Source organism: Sceloporus occidentalis, unplaced genomic scaffold, assembly GCF_023333645.1.
Source record: "Sceloporus occidentalis isolate IW3139 unplaced genomic scaffold, rSceOcc1.0.p SCAF_41, whole genome shotgun sequence".
Classification (NCBI taxonomy): Eukaryota; Metazoa; Chordata; class Lepidosauria; order Squamata; family Phrynosomatidae; genus Sceloporus; species Sceloporus occidentalis.
This window is the reverse complement of record NW_028317021.1, coordinates 2138884-2164755: the sequence shown is the minus strand read 5'-3', so window position 1 is coordinate 2164755 and position 25872 is coordinate 2138884. Positions and strand designations below refer to the sequence as shown.

The 25872-nt window shown below is 42.9% G+C and overlaps 1 protein-coding gene across 1 annotated transcript in view; it reads right to left on the bottom strand.

Annotated features, from left to right (window-relative positions):
• CHFR (checkpoint with forkhead and ring finger domains) overlaps window positions 1-25872 on the bottom strand; it is a 43585-nt gene continuing 17713 nt past the window's right edge. Inside the window, exons 11-18 of the mRNA XM_089489709.1 lie at window positions 24087-24229; window positions 17848-17967; window positions 16909-16992; window positions 14560-14630; window positions 13753-13840; window positions 13061-13168; window positions 9659-9731; window positions 1-2903 (exon numbers count right to left, since the gene is read on the bottom strand). Coding sequence (XP_089345835.1) covers window positions 2861-2903; window positions 9659-9731; window positions 13061-13168; window positions 13753-13840; window positions 14560-14630; window positions 16909-16992; window positions 17848-17967; window positions 24087-24229 — 730 coding nt within the window. The 3' untranslated portion in view covers window positions 1-2860. The remainder of the gene's footprint in view (window positions 2904-9658; window positions 9732-13060; window positions 13169-13752; window positions 13841-14559; window positions 14631-16908; window positions 16993-17847; window positions 17968-24086; window positions 24230-25872) is intronic.

Genomic DNA, 25872 nt, shown 5'->3' with positions numbered 1-25872 from the left:
TACAGCTTCAACAGTTGCCAGATTTAATGTCCAGTGCAACAACAGTGTTTATTTAAGTGAAACATTTAAGAGATCCATTCAGACTACAACATGACAATAAGCTCTAACTAGCTAATAACATTTTAGTTCTGTTTACATATGACAAATCTTCACTCCCCCCCTCCAGATGTAATTTTAATTTTCCAAAAGGTAACCATTCTCACACATTGCAAAATATGACTTTGCCCACTTCTGCAGTTAACATTCTTTCAGGAGAACATCTTGACACCATATTTGAACATAGCGTCACAGCAGCAACTTCCTTCACAGTTGTTCCCTACATTCAAGTGGTAGAAATGTGGGTGGTGTGCATGTGTAAAATCACCTAGAAAGGATCAAGTGGCTTGATATGGCATTTGTACAGTTCTTGCCTCCTACCTCATCCATTTCAATGTTACTGAAGTGGTGGATGAAGCAAAAAATAAGAAAATAACTCCCACGTAACTGAAGGCCTATTCAGGCATCACAAATGGAGTGTGCTAACCCGACTTTTCTGTCCTTGCTTTGATAGTGTGAAAAGAAATGGTTCTGAGAAGGAGGGCCTCTCTTTTGGGTCTCCACTAAAAGCAGAAATCTGAAAATTCCAAATTCAGGCTCTTCAGAATTGTGTCTTTTTACACAACCAAAATGACCAAGGAAGTAGAGGAGTTAGTATGCTCCCTTCTTTCTGTGTTTAACGTCTTTCTAAAACAACTAGGGCTTATAAGGAACATTAATTGAATCAGACTGTTTGCTCAGATTTAGTCCTACTAAACCATGTTTCGGATACAGTCTGGGTGCTCAAACAGACTGCCTGAAGATGGAAGCGGACTCCAGTTAAAACAGTCAACAAATACAGTGAGCAGCTGCTTCGTTTTTCTTTTCTTTAAAAACATCTGTCAGGAGCCAGTAGTTTGAGCTCAGTTGGTAAATAGGTTACACCCAGAACACTTTGGAAGCTCTATTTTTTTAAAGCCAGGAGAGATAGAATGAACTCTGCAGAGTTTAAAGTGACCAATCCTTCAGTCCCATCCTTAAAAGTACACTGGAATGGGACATAAGAGCCTGCATTAGCTTGCTGGTTTCTTCCTTTGAGTCGGGTCTCACATTACTATTTCAGGCTATGGAAGCATGCTCCAAAACCATTCCCATGTCTAAAAATGTAATGCAGGTTGGATTAATAACTTTGGCATGTAGAATCCCAGTGATTTTAATGGGCCTAATGGGATGGACTGTAGCCATTATTAAGTTTAAAGGAAGACAGAGATCCTGGCAAGGTGTCTGCCAGCATTTTTTCAAAACAATTATTAATCTATGCTGTAAAAATATACACAGAAGCCTTATTTAATTTATTGCTGAACATCTGCTAATTTAGCAATAATTAATGCCATAAAGTGGGGGCTTATTTTGCATCCTACCTCTGAGGTCCCCAAGGCTGCTGTCTTTTGTTTTACAATCTGTCCAACAATTAATAAAGCAAAAATATATTTGTTCACAGACACTTTCCAAGGCAATTTGTATTTATGAACTTATTTGTGCTACTTAATCTCAAGTCAAATGGATCCTTTACAAAACGAATGCCGCCATGCTGAGCAGATAAAAAATCCTGCTCTTTTATTTATGCAGGGAAAAAAACCCCAGTTAATGTGACAGTATGGACAGACTAGATCCAGTCATAGCCAAGCACTTTTAAATCCTATTGATGGTTAACGGCTGACTGGATCATGTCAGTTGCTTTGTTGTCTGGTGAAGATAAAAGGAGAAAAAAAAAGGAAGGATTTCCAGGGCAGCTGTAAGGGAAAACAAATGCTAATCATGTAAAAGTAAAAATGTACAGTTGTTCAAAAATACAGCTGCAACTTCTCTTTTAATGTCTTGTGAATTGTGTTGCTTAGTAAAAGAAAGCCCAAAGCAGAGATCTCAGACTGACTGTAGAAAAATTCCCACAAATACAGTGGATATCCAATCAAGAATTTGGACCATTTGTCTTGTCTTAGTCCCAGAAAGAATGCTATTTAATAGAGAAAGAGGATTCAGAAATTCTAGGGAAACAAAAAGATGAAATTGAAAAATAAAAATTCTCAGTTTTTCTCAACCACTATAAAAGAAGGCAGGTAAAAAAGGGCATTACGGCACTCAGCAAAGGGATATGCAAAGTGTTGTAGGGCAGAGGACGACCCTGGGAGGATTCATGTAGTAACTGGATGATCCATGCCAAGTCCAGTAAAGATCTTTTGGCAGATGTTCATTTGTGACAGACTAGGATTGTGCAATCCATCCCCTCAGAAAGAGACTTGTAGGACACAAGGGGCTGTGAGCATGAGTGGTCAGGGGACTGGTCCCCAGAAATAGTTACCCATTCCTAAATTAGATAGACGAGTAGTTTTACCTAACTATGATTTTCTGAATCACCTGCTCACTGGTAAACCCACTTTGTATTTTATTCCACAAGCAACAGTTGTCAATCTGTTTTCACATACAGAACAATCCAGTTTCTTCCATCCCCCTAAATGCTCTAAATACCCTTTTAGTCCATGAATGCTGTCATACATTACGTATGAATGCTGTCAAACATGCTGAAACAGGAAGGTTAATCAGGATTACTTGTTCAATTCTCTTAAAAAAAAAAGAAGAAGAAGCAGAACAGAACAGAGAACAGCAGAAGATCCACCTTTCTTACAAGCTGCAAAACTTTACCAAATAAAAAAATATCACATCAGAGTACCTGATGTAAAGAGTTACCAACTCCCTGCTATGAGGGAACAATGAAACGATTACTGCTGAGTCTGCATTTCAGTTTTAACTCCCTTTTTACAGGTTGCAAGTATTCCAACAAACACATTCAGTTTTTGAACCGGGTTTGCTCACAAATGTGATTGAACTTCCTGCAAAACAAACAAGAAAAAAGAGAAAAAAAACAGAAAAAGCAAGGAACAGAAAGTTAAGATGGGCACAAAAGGCAACGTGAAAGAGACTTCCATTCAAAAACTGTCAGTTTCCCTTTTAAAAACACTCAGAAGTATCATTCATATTTTACCTCCTTTTTCTAAGACTGAAATCAGACAGCTAGTTAATAGAACATTTTTGTTTTATGTTTTAGAATAGTTGGCCCTCCACATTTGTGGCTTTGCCTTTTGCGGATTTGATCATTTGCGGCTTTAATATGTCCTCTCTAGAAATCTTTTAAGTCCTCCAGTGCAACTCTGCCAGAGGTTGACCATAGAGTTGTGCTGAAGAACCCAGAAGTTCCTAAAGAAAACACTTCTCTAGGCATTTGTAGGTCCTCCAGCATGATTCTGTGATCAACTTCTGGCAGATGTTAATTATAGAGTTGCACTGGGGGACCTGGAGATTCCTCAAGCAAAAGTAATAGGTTTTTGTGGGAGTTTTGGCCTATGTGGCCGTGTTCTGGAAGAGTTTATTCCTGATGTTTCGCCAGCATCTGTGGCTGGAGAATGCGCATACTTTGAAGATGCCAGCTACAGATGCTGACGAAATGTCAAGAATAAACCCTTTCAGAAGCCGGCCACATAGCCTGAAAACCCCGCAAAAAACTATGGATTCTGGCCGTGAAAGCTTGATTGCACAAAAAGAATAATGTTTTTTTAGTTGCAGTTTTTCACATTCACGGGGGTCCATCAACCCTAACTCTTGTGAATGTGAAAGGACCACTGTATGTTGTACAGATCAGCACAAAGTTCAGACCCCAAAAAGTTCAGTTCAGACAACACTGACCCACAAACACATCAGAGATCTCTCTAAAAATATACTGTTAAATGTATTTTAAATGCCATCATAGTAATTGTAAATGCTGATATCAATTAAAAATAAATCTTTTATTATTAGAATGTTGACTTTAAAATAATTATGATAAATAGCAACAAAATACAACCTTGTTAATGAGACTATAGAAGTTATTAGCCTATACTTTAAAAAAAAACTATCCCGATGTAAAGGCTTGTTTCCAAGTCAGCTGTGTTTCTCTCCATGCCACAGCAGTGGAAACCTTCTTTGTTACTGTTTTGTGTCTTCAAGTTGCTTCTGACTTATGGCGACCTTAAGGCGAACCTAACATGGTGTTCACCACGGCTGAACATGGTGGTAAGATTTGTTCAGAGGGGATTTGCCATAGCCTGTCTGAGGCTGAGAGAGTGGGTTTCCAGGGCCAAATGAGGATCTGAACCCTTGTCTCCGAAGCCCAAACCAATATGTCACGCTGGTTCTCAAGGAAACCTTCTACCCCATGGAAACATAAAGAATTATTATCTAGTTAGGAAAACAAACAGCCTTCTAAAGGGAGAGCAGAAAGGAAGGCTATGTCTCTCTTCCTTTGCAGCAAGAATGGAAATTAAGTGGAGGAGAAATACAATCTTCCGGGGTCAACTCAATCACCAACATGGAAGAACAGGTTACTCACCTATAACTGTGGTTCTTTGAGTGGTCACATGTGCCCTCACACAATTGGGGTATTGCGCCTGCACAGAGACTCCATTCAGAAGCTGACAAGCTGAGCAGATTGGTGGGAGCCCCTCCCACTCCCATGCACTGAGCATGCCCAGTCCCACCAATCTTGCTCCTCCTTCAGTTCAAGTCTGCCGCAAAAACATGGCAGGGACCTGACTGAGGGGAGGTAGGGCAGGATTTGTGTGAAGGCAAAGATAACCACTCGAAGAACCACAGTTACAGGTGAGTAACCTGTTCTTCTTCTTCGTGGTCTCTGTGCCTCACACAATTGGGTGCCTAAAAAGCTAACCTAAGGAGATGGGAAGATCACTGCAAAATAGAGGAAAGGACAGCATGACCAAAACTGGCATCTCGACGAGACCTGGAATCTAGCCGGTAGTGGAAGGCTGGGGCCACAAAAATGGAAGGCTGGGACCATGTGGCTGCCTTGCAGACATCAGGTAGAGGAACACCTCTAAGGAAGATAGCAGAGAAAGCAACAGCCCTGGTTGAGTGTGAACATACACCAACAGGAAGAGGGTGTTTGGCCAGCTCATAAGCCAGAGAAATAGTCTTTGAGCAATCCATTTTGAAAATCTTTGTGCAGAAACAGGGTGACCCTTCCTGGAACCACCGTAACAAACAAACAACCTTGGTCAACCTGAACTCAGCAGAACATAAAAAGCCAAAGCACGGCGGACATCCAGCATGTGCATAGTCTTTTCCAAAGGCGTAGATGGGTCGGGGTAGATATTGGGTAGAACAATGTCTTGAGAAAGGTGGAAAGGGGAAACCATCTTAGGGAGTAATGAGATGTCTGATCTGAGAATCACTTTGTCTCTGTGGGAAACAAGAAAAGGCTCATCAGAATGCAACGCCGTCAATTCAGAAGCACGTCTGGCTGAAGTAATGGCCACAAGAGAAGACACCTTTAGTGTCAACAGTGTCAGAGAGGCTGAGCCCAAGGTTCAAAGGGAGGCCTAGTTAGCTGCGTAAGCACCAAAGATAGAGACCACGTCGGGGCCTAAGGAGGCATCGGAGGATAGAGATAATGGAGGCCTTTGAAGAACCTTTTCATAGTTGGCGTGGTGAACCAGGAGGCTGGTTGGCGGCAATGGCAGACAAATAGACCTCGAGGGAAGAGAAGGCCAAACCTTGATCACGAAGGTGTAAGAGGAAGTGTAAGGCTGTAGAAAGGCTCACGGGACTGGAGGGTTCAGCTCTAGCTGTAGCAAACTCACAAAAGTGACTCCATTTGTAGGAGTAGGATCGTTTAGTAGAGTCTTTTCTAGAAGCTGACAAGACCTTGAGCAATTCAGGAGAGTTCAGGGACTGATCCTCCAAGCTGTCAGGTGTAAACTGAGGAGGTCTGGATGAAGGACCACTCAATGAGAGTGAGACAGAAGGTCCGGCCAACTCGGGAGTTTGAAGTATTGACCCCTGGACAGGTGGAGCAGGGGGGTGAACCAGGGTTGTCTCAGCCAGAAGGGGGCCAGCAGAATCGCGCTGGTTCTGTCTCTGGTCATCTTGGTCACAACCTTTGCTACAAGTGGTAGTGGAGGGAAGGCACAGAGGAAGTCTTGGTTCCAACTGTGTAGGAATGCATCTCCCAGGGAGCCGTATCCCCTGCCTGCCCTGGTGCAGAATTGTGGGCACTGGGCATTGTCCGGAGTGGCGAAGAGGTCCAAGGATGGAGTCCCCCATCGGGAGGCGAGAAGTTGGAAGGATTTGTCCAGAAGGGAGACGATCTCTTCCTGGAGAGTAGGGGAAGACGGAGTGGAACAGAAAACACCATGTGGAGGAATATTTGAGAATTCTATGGTGTAGCCCAAACGAATGATAGTAAGGACCCAGGTGTCGGAGGTGATTTGACACCACTGGTCGTAAAAACTGGACAGCCTGGGTCGGGGGGCAGACAGAGGGAGAGAGAATGGATGATGGTGTCATCTCGGTGGAGTTGTCAAAATGGGACTTAGAAGAGGAAGAAGGCTTCTTCGAAGATTGTTGTTGATTTTGATGTTGTTGTTGCTGGTTATTTTGTTGTTTGTTGTGTTGTTTATAGGGTCTTCCCGAAGACTGTTGTGAAGAGCCCTTATACTGGGAAGAGTTTCCAGAACGCGGTTGAGAGTAAGAAGAAGGAGCTGATCTGTCACGCCTCTTGTATTGTTATTTATTTGTGGTCAGCCCAAGGTATTTACCAGTTAGACAATTTTTGGGCAGAGTGCTGAGAGAGTTGTCTGTATTGGCTGCAAACAGGCCCTCGCCATCAAAGGGAAGGTCTTCAGTTTTGTTTCTGGCTTTATCAGTAAGATCTGTGGACCTAAGCCAGGCAAACCTGCGAAGGGCAACGGCACCGGAAATTATTTTAGCTGAACAGTCGATGGAGTGTCTGGCTGAGTGGAGCTGTTGGTTAACCAAAGAGAGGGCCTCAGCATAGAAGTCCATAGCTGCAGATTTTTGTTCTTCAGGCAGATAGGGGATGAAGGAAGCCATCTTGTCCCAAAGAAACCTTTGGTAGCCCGCCATATAGGCTGGAGGTTGGCAACCTTGGCATTCAGGGCAACAGAAGAATAAAATCTGCGTCCATACGTCTGCCATCTTTATCCACTGGGGCAGAGTGCCTCTTGCCTGATGATTCTGTAGTGGATTCAACCGAGAATTAGTGTAGTGGATTCAACCACCTGAGAATTAGGTGCAGGATGAGTGAAGAGATATGGAGCTGTATCCGGTTGAACCTTGTACATGCCCTCAAGTTTCTTAGATGCCGAGAGCACAGATGCAGGTTTGTGCCATGATAGGGCCATAACATCAGAAAAAGAGGCCAAAAATGGAAGGACTGCCTGCTGATTAGGAACAGGCAAAATACCATGAACTGGGTCCCTAGGAGGTTTAAGGGGTGGGTCAATGTGGAGGCCTATGGCCCTGGACATCCTGTCAACAACATCAGAGAAGAGGTGAACGTCCTCGACGGGAGACTGAGGCGTAGTATTTTCAACCTCTTCCTGAGGGGAAGCTATCACCGGCGATGGAGAATGAGGAGATAGCTCTGGTTCATATGTGGATTCTTTAGTGGAATGTAGCACAGTTGGTATAGAGAGAGCTACAGATGGGTCTCCCTGAGGAATTGACAATGGGACCGTCGACGTCAAGGGTACAACTGGAATTATTGACGGTATGGGTATCATCATCGATGTCGAGATCGATGTCAAGACAAGGGTCTCCGCCGCAGAGCGAATGGGTGAAGCCAGAGGGCGGGAGACAGTGGCTGTAGTACGAGGTGGTGGCGATGGGGCACGGTAGTGGCCATCTCTAGGAGAGCGAGATCGAGAACGACGCTGAGAAGGTGATTGAGAGTGACGTCGAGGAGGTGAGCGAGAGCGGTGTCGATAGCGAGGAGTCATTGTGGAGGTCACGGTAATGATACCGATCTCTATAGGAAGGAGAGTAGGATCTGTATGAGGAAGGCTGTTCTCTCCAATATTCTTCAGCTCGATAACGCGCGATGTAGGACCCCAAGGAATGAGGCAAGCCGTGTCTGTATCCGTCTTGGTCTCGAGGCGAAGGGGATCTGCAGGCTCTGACCGGCGACTGCCTTCAAGGAGGCAGAGATGAAAAGGAAAGTCTGTAAGCTCTCAATGAGGTTGCCAGGATCTGTGCCAGTAACATAGTTGGGACAGGAGGCAGAGGAGATATTGTTGTCGGGACCAGAGTGGCAACAGTCAAAGGCGTAGGCATAGAGATAGCCGTCGACGTCAAGTCCAGAGCCCCCGATGCCGAGTCTAAAACAGTGACCAGGATGGGGGATGGCAAATCATCCGCCGATGTCAAGGCGGGCATAAAGAAAGCCAATGTGGAATCAAGCTTAGCCGTACCTAAAGCTATCAATGTCGATAGCGGAGCAGACAACGAAATCGAGGTCAACATCAGCGCTGGGGCCGAAGTGGTTGAAAGGGCAGCCGCCACCTTAGGTTTAGGCTTCTCCTTGGGTTTGTCAGAAGCAGGAGAAGCATCAGACCTCTTTTTGGCTTTCTGAGGTCTCTGTTGAGAGACAGAGGGCACCTCTTGTGGCAATGATGACTCTGAAGAAGATGGCTGTGACATCGAGGTTCTCAACGTTGATGTCACCGATGATGTGGGAGCTCAAATCGATGTTGACATTGAGGTAGCAGTTGTTGACATCAAAGGCCTTGAAATTTTGGGAATTCTTGGAAATTTGTGGATGGGACTTTTCCCCAAAGGATCTAAAGCCAAAGCGGATTTTTGGGCAACAGAGAGAGAGAGCGCTCCCACAAGAAAGATTTAAGTTTGGAGGCTCTATTCCTGAAAGTCACCGCAGGTAAAAGCTCTACAATGGGGGCACCTATCAGAGATATGGGTTTCCCCTAAACAAAAAAGGCATTTAGAATGACCATCATTGAATGCAATTTTACAGTCACATTTGGAACAATGCTTAAAAAGGGCGGCCATAAGAGGCCTAGAAGTGGTAGGCCCGTCCGGGCTGGCAACACTTCTCTCTCACAATAATCAAAATTTTAGAGGGCAATGCTCGAAAAAGAGAGAGAAAAGACAAAAATCTACCGTACAGAAAGAGAAAGGGAGGAAAGACAAAAAGTCTACTGTACAGTAGAAATCTATTCAGCTCAGGAGCAAACCAAAGATGTTTCTCTTGTGGCAGATGACAGAGAACTGGAGGAGGAGCTAGATTGGTGGGACTGGGCATGCTCAGTACATGGGAGTAGGCGGGGCTCCCGCCAATCTGCTCAGCTTTTCAGCTTCCGAATGGAGCCTCTGCGCAGGTGCAATACCCCAATTCTGTGAGGCACAGAGACCACAAAGAAGAATTTCAAGTCACCTATAGCTACCAGGTGAGATGTTAAATATCTGGAGTCATTGCCATCACCACCCTATTTGTACTGATGAGCCCCATTTAGAGTGTCTTGACATGCGTCCAGACCATTCGTACTCTTAATACACCCAGGTCAACTGCTATAGCTAAGGCTGCTCCCTGCATTATATGGGAGTGCTCATACAAAGCAATCCCTATGAAAAGTCATGGTCAAAAGGTGGTGACAACTATTATCACACATTATATCCAAAACCATTAATCGTTCTGCATGTAATAGCTAGTGCAGGGGTGAGCAGTGCAGATAGCTTTAAAGAAAAGGTTTAAAGGAGTGCAAGTCGAGGGACAACTCACATAGCATGGTGTGCTTTGACCTGAGTCCGACAGTTGCGCCCCCAATAACAATCAGGACGTGATGTGACAGTCACTGCAAGAAAAAACAGACACTTGATGCACAACTGAGAATTATTAAAGGCTTTAAGCAATTTGGAGACTGACTGAGAATAACATTAGCTTTCCAAAATAATGACAGTCAACTACTGTATATATTCAACTATAAGTCGAAAAATTTATGCCCCAAAATGAACTCCAAAATCATGGGTAGACTTATGTACGGGGCAATGAGTTAATGCTAATAAATTTCTTGAAAGAAGAAGTGCCCACCTTTCTCTGTAGCCTTGTAATGGCTCCCTGTTTGAAGCCCCGGCGCCCGCTCTTCTCTCTCCCTCTGTGTGTGTGTGTCTGTTTCCCTCTCAGCCCAGGGACGTAGCTAGGATTTTAGGAAGGGGGGGTGGGTGGTCCAGACTAAGTGCCACCATTATAATGGGGCTTGGGAGCAGCGGCACAGCAGCACACACCATTCATTTTTCTAATGGAAGGGGGGGGGTTCCGGACCCCAAGAACCCCCCCTTGGCTACGTCCCTGCTCAGCCTTCTCGCGCAGCCAGAGCTAACAAGCTGCTGCTGAGGCAATGTATGCCCTGGCTTGTACCCCGTTTTGCCTGAAAGTCCTGGGGGTGAAAGGTATATAGAGAGAAAGGTCTGTCCTCTATTTTTGCAAGCCCTGAACCTTGGGAGTCCTGGGGGTGAAAGGCAGAGAGAGAGAAAGGTCTGTCCTCTATTTTTGCAAGCTATGAGCCTTGGAGTCCTGGGGGTGAAAGGCAGAGAGAGAGAGAGAAAGGTCTGTCCTCTATTTTTACAAGCTATGAGCCTTGGGAATCCTGGGGGTGACAAGAAAAGAGAAAGTGGGGTCTGTCCTCCTTTTCACAAGCCACAAGCCTTGAAGATGCTTCTGGTAAGGGAAAGAGTGAGAGTGTGTGTGTGTGTGCGCACACAGGCGCCGATGTTTGTTTCCCCTTTTCCATGCCGAGACTGATGCTTGGGAGAGGTCCAGAGAGGGAACTATAGGGAGGGAAGTGGTGCTTTGTCCCCCCCCCCCCCCGTTTAGTTCTTTTGTAACATCCTCCAGTGTTTGCCCCTCGATTTATCCACAGGTCATATCAAAATCCATGATTTTAGATCCAAAAACTGCCCTCAACTTATACATGGGGTCGACTTATACATGAGTATATACGGTAATTGATAAAGAAGGCCATATTATTATCAGTCAGAAGTATCAATCAAAATGTGTGCATTCTGAATTATAGATACATAATACATAACACATGCTACCATGGGGGATGCCTAGTCACACCCAATGCACATACCGTATATACTCAAATATAAGTCGACCTCATGTATAAGTTGAGGGTAAAATTTAAGGGCACATAGCAAAGGATCTAAAGGATGAGGCAAACCAAAACAATGTCAAAGAACTTCCAAAATTCCAGCAGGCATAACTCTTTGTGCTCACTCTTAAGGCTGGATGGATGAGAGAGTAGAGGGGGTCAGTGCTTTCAAGACAGATTATACTCTTGCTTTTCACCAGGGGATGGTTCTTTCTTTTAAATAAGAGTTAAGATACAGTACTTACACTGACCCATGGATAAGTCAACTCAGGTTTTTAGGGTCAATTTTTTGACGTACATTTTTAGACTTAGATGTGAGTATATACAGTATTATTTCTAATATTACATTCACACAGAGATAATTTTAAGAACACCCACCCACCAAAATAAAATGGGAACATCAGTTCTTGCAATCACATGTTCATTTTCAGCAGTGGATGGGAGACATACTCTTATCCATATAGCTTATAGTTGTATTGCTTGTGTATGCATATTTTAGATATATGGATAACATATGTGTGTGGTTGTTTTTATGTTCAATAAAAAACGACTACTACTAAACAAAAATAATATCTACACTACCGACTTGCCATCCCAACTGATGAATATATTCCCCTGTTTACTATACTCCCTTTATATGATAATACATTTTTGCTTCTATTTCCTACAAAGTCTATTTAATTTACAAAACCTGGGACTGATATATGGCCTCAAGGGAATGGCAAAAAATAATGACAAACTTCCAATCTTTCTTAAAGTTATTCAGTAATTTCTCTTTAATTAACATTGTCAATTTATCCATTCAGCAAGTTCAACTGTCTTCATCTGCCAGTCTTGTGTTGGAATAGCAGCATCCTTTCACTTTTGGGCATAAAGTATTCTTGCTGCAGTGATCCTATACTGTAAAGTCCTTCCTTATTTCTTTTCTGTTCTGTTAGTATTTCCAATATAAAAGTTTTTGGTTTCAACTGTATTTTGATTTTGAAAATGTCCAATGGAAAACATCCTCAAGTAACCAGGAGGAGCAACCCTTGTAAGGATGCTCTCCCACCACTGGTGGAAAACAGATACTCTTTCAAAAAGTCAATAGCATTTGAACAGAAATACTTGATCATAAGGTATGTATGCATGAATAACTATTGCAGGTTTAATTTTGTCCATTTTTTAAAAGATTGAAACATTCTCTAAAAGAGGAGATGAAAAACAGGTTCATGAGCTGCATGCAGGCGCCAAAGTCCTAAAGTGCGGCCCCTAAAGTCCTCCAAAACCAGACCCCCTAAAAAAATTCCAGGTGATTTTTTTTTACTCCAACCCCCACATGACTCAAAACTACTGCAAAATGAAGTGTTTTTTTCCTCTGTCAACTTGCCAAGGCTTCCCCATACCTTAAAAATTTGCAAAAAAGTAGCTGAAAATAGAACTGAATAGCATGTTGAACATCTGTTTTTAGTTTTGTGTTGCTTTTTAGCTCTTTTATATGGGAGAGGAAAAGTGGCTGAAACCAAGGAGCTAGCATATCAGTCCCAAAGTGGGATGAAAGCTATATATGTGCACCTAGCTCCACAGAACTTTCTTCAGCTCTCTCTTGCCCACTGTTTATGCTAAAGGTTTTACAACTTCTGCTTGTCATATATTGTTCTGCAGTTGCAACAACATTGTTGTTAATTACCATGTAAAACGTTATTGGCAGGTGGCAATTCCCAATTTCTGCAGAAAGAAAGAGACAACTCTGCATCTGTGACGGCTGTACTTTTAGAAAGAATAGAAACCCCCTGCCCCCCGGCCATTCTGTCTTTTAGCTTAGGCATTTCTTTAATCTTTATTGCCACTGGACAAAACGATTTGCAAGTGTTTCAAGTAAATAAAAATACAGAATTAAACAAGCAGCTGCCAATCTGTGTGAACAACGACGTGCTTGCTATGCAGAAGTAGGACAAACAGGATTGCAAGACACATTACCAAAACACACACTAAACAAACCATTACTATTGCGATTGCGGTCTATTATTTAAAGACGTCTTTTTTCATACCTGGCAATTCAGTAACAGGAATATTCTGCCTGTATTGGTAAGCCAGCTCTCGGAAGCTGCGGAGGCCACAACAGTAACAGAGCACCGTTTCTCCAGTAATTCGATAATCTGAAGGAAAATAAATCAAGGATGTAGATGGTCAAGAGTGAAAAGATAATTTAATGAAAGACCGCAAAAACTGAGTAGAAATGCTGTCTGCCTCTTTCTTTAGCATAGGTATGAGAACTGTCCTCAGAAGATATTGCACTCCATTTTCTATCAGCTGCTGCAAGCATGACTAATGGTGAGGAATGATTGGAATAACAGTTCATCAACATCTGGAGCTAAAGGTTCCCAATCTCTGCTATGACACCTGAAGCCTTTGGATTCCCATGATGGAAGAAAATCAGGAACATGTGGTGGGTCTCCTATCTGACACAAGATGTAACCTCATCATTATGTGAGGATAAGCTGGTCACAGATTCTGGAACCAAATAAGTTCATATAGGATTGTATGCTAAAGTATACAGAACTATTCCAAGATTCTAAGACAGGAAGATGAGCACAATGGCAAATAAATAAGTAATTGACCCCTATTGTAGGCAGCTTAAAAACTGAATCATGGTCGGAGAACTGAAACCTACTAACAAAATCACAAATCCAACAGGATGCTTTCAGAAATTGTTTTTAAGGACAGAAGAGATGGGTTTTACCTGGCAAAATAAAAATTCCTCTTCGAAGAGCTAGGAGACTTTCATTCAATATGTTTTTCCATGTCAAACCCCTGGATGCCAGGTAATCCTGTAATAGGAGAAAAGTAGCCTGTGAAGCATAAAGCAGAGGTTTGTGCATGCTTTTGACCCTTTCCCTCAGAAAGAGAAGTATTATGAATGTAATTACCTTAAATTAATTTTACCTTAAAAAAGATTATATTTCCCATTCTCTCCCCCAAAATAGGCAGCCAGATAAAGAAATTTTATGCCTAAGTGGCCTCTAGACTGTCTTGTCCACTAGGTAGGAAATGTGTGTGACAACAAAATATAGTCATTTTTAATACAAGAAATAAATTTATTATAATTTTAAAGATGTTTATAATGAAAGTAAGATAATTAGGTAAGTGCTTTGAGATGAGTAGAAATGTAATATAGGGTTTAGTGAACTGTAATTTTGATGTGTATTCTTACTTCATTATTTTCTCATTTTGTCTTTAAACAGAGGCTGGATGGCCATCTGTCGGGGATGCTTTGATTTGGATTTCCTGCATGGCAGAATGGGGTTGGACTGGATGGCCCTAGTGGTCTCTTCCAACTCTACGATTCTATGATTCTATGTGTAGTTTTTTGTATTGTCTTTTTTGTTGTTAAATAAAACTATTTGAAAAAAATGTATACTGTCTTGTGAACAGTCAAGTAGTGACACAGTGGTGGGCCTGGTGAAATCTTGAGGGTGGAAGCTCACCCTAATATTTTCAAGATCAACCTTAGTATATTCTTAAAAGATGATGTTTTGACTGAACATACCTTTAGAATATCTGATTCATAGTTATTGCCATTAAGGACTCCATCTAAACACTTGTCACCAAGATTTATTTCTGCAAATAAAAAAGAAGACAAAGTTGTTTGCAATCAGAAATGTCTAAGAGCCTAAGAGATATTTTTGTTATGTTGAAAATGCATAGGATTACATCAGTCATTATTTACAACTAGAGCAGCCTCAACAGGATTCAGGTAAGCGATGACTATCAATTCTCATGCATATTAATGCATTGATTTAGTTGGGAGTACAGTTGCCATTATTTTACAATCTCAAAATGACAGTACTGGAAGTTGGTTGCAATGCAATGAGAACTATTAACTTCTGTATCAAGGTGGATGTATCTTAATCACCTTTCAAAGAGGAAAACTAGCTGGCAATTTGAGGGACCATGATGGTCCATGGGAGGGGCGCTCCTTTGTTATAAAAGACAGCATGTGGTTTAGATTGCATGAAAATCAAAGGACTGTAGAGTTGAAAGGGGCCCCATAGGCCATTAATAATAATAATTAATAAAATTTATTTATATCCCGCCTCTCTACAAAATGCAATTGGGGCGGCTTACAAGATTAAAATATACAGTCCAAATCCTCAACCCACCCACCCCTTAAAATACAATTAAACAATGTAGAATTTAAAACATAAAACATACTTTAAAACAATACAATAACTGTGGTGAAGTCAGAGGTCAGCAATTAGATTTTCCTTCTGATAGCCGGAGAACTATTCAGGAAGGCCTGCCGAAAGAGATCGGTCTTTATAGCTTTTTAAAAGCTGTTTAGAGTGGTAATATGACGGATCTAGTCCGGCAGGCCATTCCACAATTTGGGAGCAACAACTGAGAAGGTCCTCTGGGAGGTCGTAGACAGCCTTGTTTTACAAGGCTGTAACAGATTTTTCCCTCAGGATCTAAGTGTGCAGGGAGGATTATATGGAAGGAGGCGGTCCCGAAGATAGGTTGGACCCAAGACATTTAGGGCTTTAAAGGTGATAACCAATACCTTGTACTGGGCCCGGAAACTGATGGGCAGCCAGTGGAGTGATCTTAAGATCGGTGTTATATGGTCTCTTCTGGATGTACCGGAGACCAATCTGGCTGCCATGTTCTGAACTAATTGAAGTTTCCAGACCAAGCACGAGAGTAGCCCCATGTAGAGTGCATTGCAGAAATCAAGGCGTGAGGTTACCAGTGCATGTACTACAGTCTCAAGGTCCCTGACTTCCAGGGAAGGGCGCAGCTGGCGTATCAGCCGAAGCTGATAACAGGCGCTCCTGACCGTCACATTCACCTGATTTGTCATGGGAAGCGACAAATCTAGGAGCTCCCCCAGACTGCGAACACAGTCCTTTGAGGGAATGTAAACCCTTCTAGGACTGGAGGTTGTATCCCGATACCTGGGTTCGGAGCTGATACTGTAAGTACCTCTGTTTTGTCTGGATTCAGCTTCAATTTGTTTTCCCTCATCCAATCCATTACTGCCTTAAGACAGTCATTGACAGGCGAGACGCCATCTGAAGTCAAAGCTGAAGACATGGAGAAATATATCTGGGTGTCATCAGCGTACTGATAACACCCCGCCCCATGCCTCCGGATGATCTCTCCCAGCAGCTTGGTGTAAATGTTGAAAAGCATTGGGACATTGAGTCTAATCCCCCACACAATGCAGGAAATCCAGCTACAGCATCCCTAGCAGGTAGCCCTCTAGTCTCCTTTTGAAGATGGCTAGTGAAAAAGAGCCAGCATGGTGTAGTGGCTTGAGCAAGGCACAGAACACTGCAGCATGGGTTTCCAACCAATTATGCATCCATCTTGATTTCTAGGTTTTCCCAGGGAAAACATCCAGTAATTTTAATGCTGGTGGTGGGGAAAGTTGTGAATCCAGGATTCTGTCAGGACTTAAGGTTCCCAGTGAGGAAGGATCCCACTTTTGCTGTGTAGTGGGAAGGACAAATGACTGGAATACCTGTTCCCAAGCTTCCAGACACTGTTCATCCTCACCTCAAGACAGACAGACATAACTTGTCAGAAATAGCAGCCCCCAATGCGTGTGTTCCTAGGAGGCTTCTCTGAGTAGCAAGGGTCATTAAAAGGTTACTAACTCATCCAGAACCTATTCTATGATATCCCAAGTTTACCCTGGGGTGTTACATTTCTCAAGGAAAACACTAAGCAAGTTTAAGTAAAATGAGATGTTATATGCTTGCTGATATTAACTTATATGCCAACTCCCTTTCGATATTAATGGTCAGTTTTCCAAAGTCTCTCAAGAGGATTATTTCCCCCCCAAAGCTATCAATGGTAAAAGACTTGACAGAAAACTCTTCTTTTATCCTACCACAGAATGGTGCCAAGCAGCCAAAACATGCCACCCGAGTGCAGCCCCAGTACAAGTGACAGTAGGGTTGGAGACAGACAGTGCCTGCAAACACAAAGAAGGGAGGAAATGGCATCAATTACTCAGCATACCAAGTAGGAACTGTAAAAGAAAGTCTTCAGCAAATACATTCCCCTGGAATGTCTTTTGTGTACAGTTTGGTGGATCTCTCATTCTGTTCTCTCCCACACATCTGAACAAGGAAAACTGCTGCTTACAGAAATTCAGGTGTAAGCAGAAAGGTAGACCCAACCTCTCATTATACCACTTCCTGGTCAGCCAGGAAGGAAATGCTCAAAATCTCCTAAGATTATCAGAAATTGAAAGAGCAGAGACAGAGGATCAGAAAAACACAGAATACATCTTCCTTCAAATGCTGAGGCAGTGTTGCACAATGGTGCTTTAAACTACCCGCAGCAGGAACTAAAGTATACATTATATTCCCTCCCTCACCTCCAAAATAACTGGCTTCTTTTGTAAAATAACTCTCTTCTTTGCAGCTCTCTAAATTGTATACATCTTCAACTGCCTTCAAAGAGTTTTACTCACAAGAATCAAGCCACCCACCATCTAAAACCTAAAAGGATTCATCTACCATATTACAAAGGAAAAGAAGTGGGTGGCAATATGTATTTAATTATGTTATAGCTTTTCCTCTTGTAAAGGCTTGAGGAGGGTACAGATTAAAACAGACATAAAAAGGAGGGGGGAGCCTTTACATACAAAGTAAAACAATGAAAACTTTTAAACTTTTTGCCAGCTGAAAACCCCCAACAGATAGCAGCTTCCTATGCCTAGTAACACTTGGTTTACTGGATCTGGACACTTTGCTTTAATGAGAGTAACTATAGCAAGAAATGTGACGGAAATCTAGATTCCATGAAATTGCCACCAACTCACACTGTTGAGGGGCAATATGTGGATTCTGTTCACGTTCTGCTCTGCGGTCTGGCATTGGCTGGAAGCAGCAAGTACATATCACATGGCTTCCTTGAGAAGGACACACATATTCCTGGACAGCTAGAACAGGGAAACAAACAGTGAAACAAAACAAGTTGGACAGTATTCTCAAGTACTAGTTAGCCCCAACCCGCCTGATTTATATTCAGTTAGATTAACCAGGTATTCCTGTACTATCTCTTTACTTATTCTGTGCTGAAATTCCCTTATTCTGTTCTCTGCTCCTTTATCCTCACGTTGAGCACCCTTTGCCTTTTCTGAGAAGACTGAAGCAAAGAAGGTATTGAGTAATTCTGCCTTTTCTCTGTCTTCTATTAGCATTTTGCCATCTTCTCCACGCAGTGGCCCTACCATTTCCTTCTTCTTCCTTTTGCTGTGGACATACCCAAAAAAGCCCCTTTTCTTGTTCTTAACCTCTCTAGCAAGCCTGAGTTCATTCTGTGCTTTAGCTTTTCTGCCTTTATCCTTACACGTGCTCGTTATTTGTTTGAATTCCTCTTTGGTGATTTCCCCATTTTTCTATTTCTTATACATGTTCCATTTAAAACTTAGCTCAGTTGAAAGTTCCTTAGTCATCCATCCTGGCTTCTTGAGACACCTCCCATTTTTCTTCTTCACTGGAACTGATTGAAATTGTGCCTTCAGTATCTCCCTTTTGAGAAACTCCCATCCATCTTGAACTCCCTTCTCTTTTAGTATTCCTGACCATAGGATCACCCCCAGTATTTCTCTTAAGTTTACTAAAATCAGCTTTCCTAAAGTCTAGAATGTGTGTCTGACTATGCCTGGCTTCTCCTTTCCACTGTGTAACAGTATCCATTAACCAAGTCATCCCTGTTGGTTAGAATCAGATCCAAAATAGCTGACCCCCTTGTTGCCTCTTCCACCTTTTGGACAATGAAATTGTCTCCAAGACCAGTGAGGAATTTGCTAGACCTTGAGGATTTGGCTGAGTTTGACTTCCAGCAAATATCAGGATAGTTGAAGTCACCCATCACTACTACACATCTCTCCTTTCTGTGTGTGGTCATCTGTTCTAGAAAGACATAATCCAGTTCCTCAGTCTGACTTGGAGGTCTGCAGTACTCTCCCATAATAACACCCCTGTTGTTTCCCTCCCCTTTAATTTTTATCCAGATGCTCTCCACCTGGCTTCCAGGATTGGTGTCCTGGATCTCTTCACTGGTGTAAATGTCCCTGACATATAATTCTCCTCCTTCCCTGTTTGGCCTGTTTCTCTTAAAAAGGTTATACCCCTGTATTTCTACATTCCAATCATGAGACTCATCCCACCAGGTTTCAGTGATGCCTATTATATCATATTTGCTTTGTTGTGCTACGAGTTCAAGTTCATCTTGCTCATTTCCCATGCTCTGTGCATTAGTGTAGAGACATCGAAGACCATGGGTCCCCTTGACTTGCTGCCTGTGTAAGTTTTTTTGCCTCCCACTCTTTGATCCTTGCACTATTTATCTTGTTCCCTCTATGACAGTTTTCTTCAGCCCTTTTGCCTTCCAGAATACTGCTTCCCTCCCCCACATAACTCAGTTTAAAGCCCTTCTGATCAAATTTTTGAGACTATTGGCAAAAACGTTTTTGCCAACTGGTGTGAGATGCAACCCATCCTTTGCCAGAAGTCCCTCCTCATGGAACCTCAGACCATGATCCAAAAATCCAAATTATTCTTGGCGGCACCATCTGTGAAGCCAGTTATTCACCTCTGCTATTTTCCTCTCCCTTCCTGGACCATGCCCTTCGACTGGGAGAAGAGATGAGATGACAACCTGTGCACCCATCTCTTTCAACTTCCTACCCAAAGCCTTATAATCCCTTATGATATTCTGAAGGCTGTGTCTTGCAGTATCATTGGTTCCCACATGAACCAAAAGAAAGGGGTAACTGTCAGGAGGCTTGACAAGTCTTGTCAGCCTCTCCATCATATCACAAATCTTTGCCCCCGGGAGAAAGCACACCTCCCGAGACATCTTGTCGGGCCCACAAACCACTGCTTCTGTACCCCTCAGCAAGGAGTCCCTCATGACCACCACATGCCTCCTCCGAGGCTTAGCAGCAGCTGTTCCCTTTAGTGGAACTCTCTGGGTCCCCTGCTCTGTCCCTGAAGTCTGTACATGCTGCTCTTCTTCATCATCCTTGATAATAGAGACAGATTCAAATCTATTCTGTAGCTGCAAGCTCACAGAACGTTCCCTGGTTTCCCTACTTCTGCGTGTGACACTCCTCCAACCATCTACTTCTGTTGTATGTGAAGTGACCTCCTCCTCCCCAGCAACTTCCTATGTGTGTTTCCTGTTCAGGACTGTCTGATTCGTTCTGTTCAGGAAAACCTCTTGCCCCCTATGATGCTGAAGTGTAGCTACTTGGGCCTCCAGCTGCTGTACTTTCTCTTCTAAGAGGGCTACCAACTTGCACTTAGTGCAGGTGAAGTTCCACACATCTGTAGGCAAGAAAAAAAAACATCCCACAAGTGTTGCAGGTGACTGCAGCAAGTCCTTCAGTGTTCATACTGAGAAGTCTTAAGGAGGCACTGAAACAAGACTGTGGGCTTCTCCTGTTAAACACCAGTGTAAAGAACCCCTGCTGGCTTGGCCTTTGTCCCCAAGCTGTTAAAGAGCTCAATCAACTGGGACTAGGGTTGCCATATGTCAGGACCTCCAAACCGGGACAAATGTAGGACAAAATTTTAAAATGTAGGACACTTTTTTGTGTCCTACATTTGAATAGGAGCCTCGCTGAGGGGAGGCTTTCCCTCCCGGCCTGGGCCCCGGCCTCGCCACGACGGCGGTGGAGCCCAAGCAGGGAGGGAATCCTCCCTTCAGGGAGGCTTTCCCTCCCAGCCTGGGCCCCGGCCTCGCTGCGACGGCGGCGGAGCCCAAGCAGGGAGGGAATCCTCCCCTCAGCCCGGGGGCGGGGCAAAACCAGGACGGGACCGTGCGGACCCGCCCAAAACCGGGAAAGTCCCGCCCACAGGCGGGATATGGCAACCCTAACTGAGACTATAGTTATGTAAAGAGCTCCTGGCTACTAGCTCCTTCCAGAGTAAGTCTCTGACTCACTTCCTCTAAATACAAGTCCCCACAAGCCCCTCAAGGAAAAAAGTTCAGTGCAAAATTGAAAATTTAAAGAAGCCCCTCTCCAACACTCTTCCCAGCCCTGCTTGTCCTCTGAACAGTACTTTAAAACCTCCTTGACTATAAAAAAATGGAAGGAAAATTTGTGCGCCATTAGGTGTGCACCTCTGCTCAGAGCTCTTTAGAATTAGGCTTCTAGCTCCCCCTCTCAGTGACCCACAGATATGGGTCACAATTTGAAAAGTTTGAAAATTCACCCCAGCAAAATGAACACAGAGAACTAGCCTTCCCTTTTTTCCAAGAGAAAACTGGGCATGATATTTAAGTTAAGTTCTGATCAAACCAGAATAGAATGGTACTATTACTTCCCTCAATTTCTGAGAAACAGTTTGACTTTAACAACTAATTTTCTTAGCTAGTCTATCCCGACCCATTTTATTGAATTTTAAATAGATATTAAAATAAACAGAGAGACAATTCATCATAAATAATCTCTTATTCTTTTTCATCTAACCTGATAAATATGCCATGTTGACATTGTTCTGAAGTTAAGGTCTTATGTTCCTGGGCTGAACACACTCGGGTCTAGAGGAATTGCAACAGAGATTCTACTGCAGAATCCTGATGTTCTCCTTTGAATTGTGTTCAGCCTGTGATCCTGTCCAATTCATCATGGATAGCTTTGTTTTTGCAAAACAAATCCTATTATGTATTTGATACTTCCACAGGTGAGAAATACACCTATAACATTTTGAAATTAAAATCTAAATGCAAGGCCAGGTAGTATTTTTACTACTTTCTCCTTGACAGGAAAGCTAGCTAATGAGGAGGCAGGGTCTTCAAAGATTAAAACTCCTAATGTTACAAGAAAGCCAAAGTAAAAGTACCAAGATGCTTGGATAACACCACTGTGGTGTCTATCTTTGGTAAGAATCAAAGCATAGTGTGACACCTGTTGCTCAGCAGCACATGATATGAATGTTTCTCTTTCAGACATGTCAAGAGACAAAGATGCACATGAAACATTTGTTTAAAATGGCTCCAGACTGGGAAAAAACCAATGGAAAGATTTCATAGATTTCCATCATGCAGCTGTTCTAGACATAACCTGTTAAGGCTGGGGTAAATGCACATAGCAAATGTTCAGAAGACAAGCAGAAGTAAATACAAGATGTTAGAAAGGCACTGCAGACCTTTCTAATACCTTGCTTCTCAGGGCAGCTCAATGAAAGGCTGAATTTCAGCTATCTGAAGACCTTTTGTTAAAGCTAAATGTTTTGCAAGTTGAAGTTATGCAACATTGGGGAGGAGGGGCCCTTCCCACACACACACACCACTGAGTTTCATGGTGTTTTGCAGTTGTGTGTCTTCAAGCTGCTCCTGACTTATGGTGACCCTAAGGCAAACCTATTATGGGGCTTCCTTGGCAAGATGTGTTCAGAGAGGGTTTTGCTTTTGGCTTCCTCTGAGGCCGAGAGTGTGTGACTTGCTGACTTGCCCAAGGTCACCTAGCAGGTCTCTGTGGCTGAGCAGGGATTTGAACCCTGGTCTCAAGAGTTGTAGTCAACACTCAAACCACTACACCATGGTCTCAGGGTGCTTATTCCCAGGTAACTGCACAGGATTGCAGCCATAACCCATCAGGCTAATTAGGAGATTTTATTAGCAGTTTGTTTTTAACCTCTGCATGTGTAAGATGGGTTTTTTAAACAACATATTAGAAAGTAAGACATATAAAACCCCTGTGGCATTATTCTGGATTTTCCTTGGGACATGGCTTTAGGAGCTGTTATGTCCTACAGTATACATATACTGATTTATAGGATATTTGCCTAAGAATATGATGTGAAAAGAAGACTGTCCCTACTTGGAACTCTATAAATTCTGGAACTTTGGAACTCTGTGATAGGTTTGCCTTATGGCCACCATAAATTGGAAATGACTTGAAGGCTCACACCAAAAACAATGTATCTGTAGACCTCAAAGCACAAGGCAAGTGCTATCTTAGCCTGCAGTAATAGAAGTATACTTTCCAAGTTGAGGGAAGTAACAGTCCCACTATACTCTGCACTAGTCAAGCCTCATCTGGAGTACTGTGTTCAGTTCCTGACTCCTAATATTAAGGTTATAGACTAGCTGGAGCCAATTCAGAGAAGGGCAACAAGGATAGTAAGAGGTATGGAGAATTAAATATATGAGAAGTTGAAGGAGCTGGGCATGGTGAAGAAAAGAATAAATGATGACATGACTGCACTCTTTAAATACCACAAGGGCTGTCATAGGGAGAAAGGAGCAGGCCTGTTCTCCGCTTCATATAGGGTATAACCACATCTAATGGTTTTAAGTTACAGGAGGGTAGAGTTCAGCTGAATATTATCAGGAACCTCTTGGCAGTGGTTTATCAATGTAACCAATTGCCTAGAGAGGTGGTGGGGTCTCCTTCTCTGATATCTTCAGAAAGAGGCTAGACTGCTACCTGCTGGGGATTCTTTAGCTGCAGATCCAGCAGTGAGCAGAGGGTTGGATGTGATGGTCCATGAGGACCCTTCCAACTCTATGATTCTAAATGAACATCCAAAAAGTGAATTTTAAAGACAAAATAGTGAGGGAGATTGCTGAAATATCACTATAACCAATTGTCCACACTTACCTTTTCCTACACCAGGCATGGCATGGTGTTGATCAACCCCTGCCCTCCTCCCCTGGAAAACATAAACTCACCCCTGCTTCATTCTATTCTCTTTCTTTATTATAAAATTGCCAATAAATGATATGGATGTACTATGTCTGAACTTGATCATTCTAAAATGTAACAAAAATGGACATTTCTCAATAAAAAGTTTCATTTCCCAGCTTTGGAGAGGGGGCATATAGGTAGCTAAAAATATAAATAAATAAATAAATAAATATCCAGATAAGTAGAGCAAGACAAACATCCTCTTATCTGGTTAATCAATCCTCCCCTGTCCAGAAAGCTATCCTAGTATAAGCAGATATGACTTGAATATAGATGAACACCTTCTACAAGCCAGCTACGCTATGCAGGCCTCATGTTATCAGACCCTAAGTAAAATCTCTCATCACACTGACCTGCTGGAAAACTGGCAGAGGTAGAGGGCGCATCCCCCAATGCCTGCCCTGCTTCTGTTTCTCCTTCTTGGCGTGGGGAGGAAAGGGGCTGAATGGGTTGCCGACAATATCCTGGACACTGTCGGCACACAATGTATGGCTGACTGGAAAGAAGGACACAGTTAACTCACTGGAAGCAGAGTATAAAAGCTGAAATTAATTCAAATCAGAAATTAATTTGTTTCCATATATAAGAATGCAAGAGCCCCACTGGACTGAACTAAAAGTCCTCCATCCTATCTCAGACTGTGACCCTGGGAAGCCTACATAATAATAATAATAATAATAATAATAATAATAATAATAGTTTAGAGCCCACCTCTCCCAGAGGATTGAGGCAGGTTACAATCACAAAACACATTAGTAACAATATAAAATGTACATAAGATAAAACAACACAATCCCCTTAGACTCCAATTTCAACTAAACAACAATAATTATAAAATACAATTAAATTAATATTATTAATTATAAAAACCACAATTTAAAAATGAGGCATCATGAGGCAGACATGGGCAAGCCATACTAATGTTGTGAGATGGTCAGTCAGGGAAGGCCTGCTGGAAGAGATCCATCTGGACAGCCTTCTTGAAGGCGTCAAGAGTCGTAATAAGACAGATCTCCTCCAGCAGGTCATTCCAAACTTTTGGAAAGGCAGATAAGAAGGTCCTCTGGGTAACTGCAGCCAGCCTGGTTTTCTTAGGCTCCAGTAGATTTCTCCCAGAGGACCTGAGTGTGCAAGGTGGATTGTATGGAGGAAGGTGCTCCCACAGGAAGACTACACCCAAACATATGAAGGGCTTTAAAGGTTATTACCAACATCTTGTACTGTGCCTGGAAACTGATTAGCAGCCAATGTAGAGATTGTAAGATTGGTGTTATGTGGTTGCCTCTAGATTTACTGGCAACCAGTCTGGCTGCCATGTTTTGAATCAATTAAAGTTTCCAAACCTGGCACAAGGGTAGTCCCATGCAGAGCACCATTGCAGAAATCAAGTCGAGAGTTTACCAGCACATGTACCACTGTCTCCATGTCCCCCGGCTCCAGGTAGAGTTGCAGCTGGCATATCAGTTGAAGCTGATAACAGGCACTCCTGGCCGTCGCATCTATCTGGACTGATAACTAGAGCGACGAGTCCAGGAGTACTCTCAGGCTGCGAACACAGTCCTTATTATCTCCAGATCTGGATTAGGGGTCCCTGCACCGAATACCTCCGTCTTATCTGGATTGAATTTTAGTCCGAAAAACCCACAAAAAACCTTAGTCTGTTTTTCCTCATCCAGTCCATTACTGCTTCTTAATTGCTCCCACTTTCTGCAGGATCAGCTGGGCTGAACAAACAATAGTGCTTCATTCTATGATTGCTTTATTTGTGCTTGGCAGCAGGCAGCTTCTCTGGTTTGTTCTTTCTGCATTACAACCAGAGAAAGAATCCAGGGATTGCTCTTGGCTTCTTTTGCTGCTGTTAGTTCAGGGGGAACAAACCAGAAAAGGGAAGCTGTCTGCTGCCAGATGACACAATAAACCAACTGTGGGGTGAGCTCAGTGATTCATTTAGCCACTTCCAGTGCAAGTGGAAGCAATCAAGCAGACCAGTATGCTGTTCATTCATGATAAGACAGGGATCCTGCAAATCTGTGCTTTGCCATGTCATACAATACACTCAGACTGTAATTACTTTGTGTAATTTGCTGCCACAAAATGTGACTGCCACTGGCAGATGGCTTCAAGGAGGAAATAGACAAA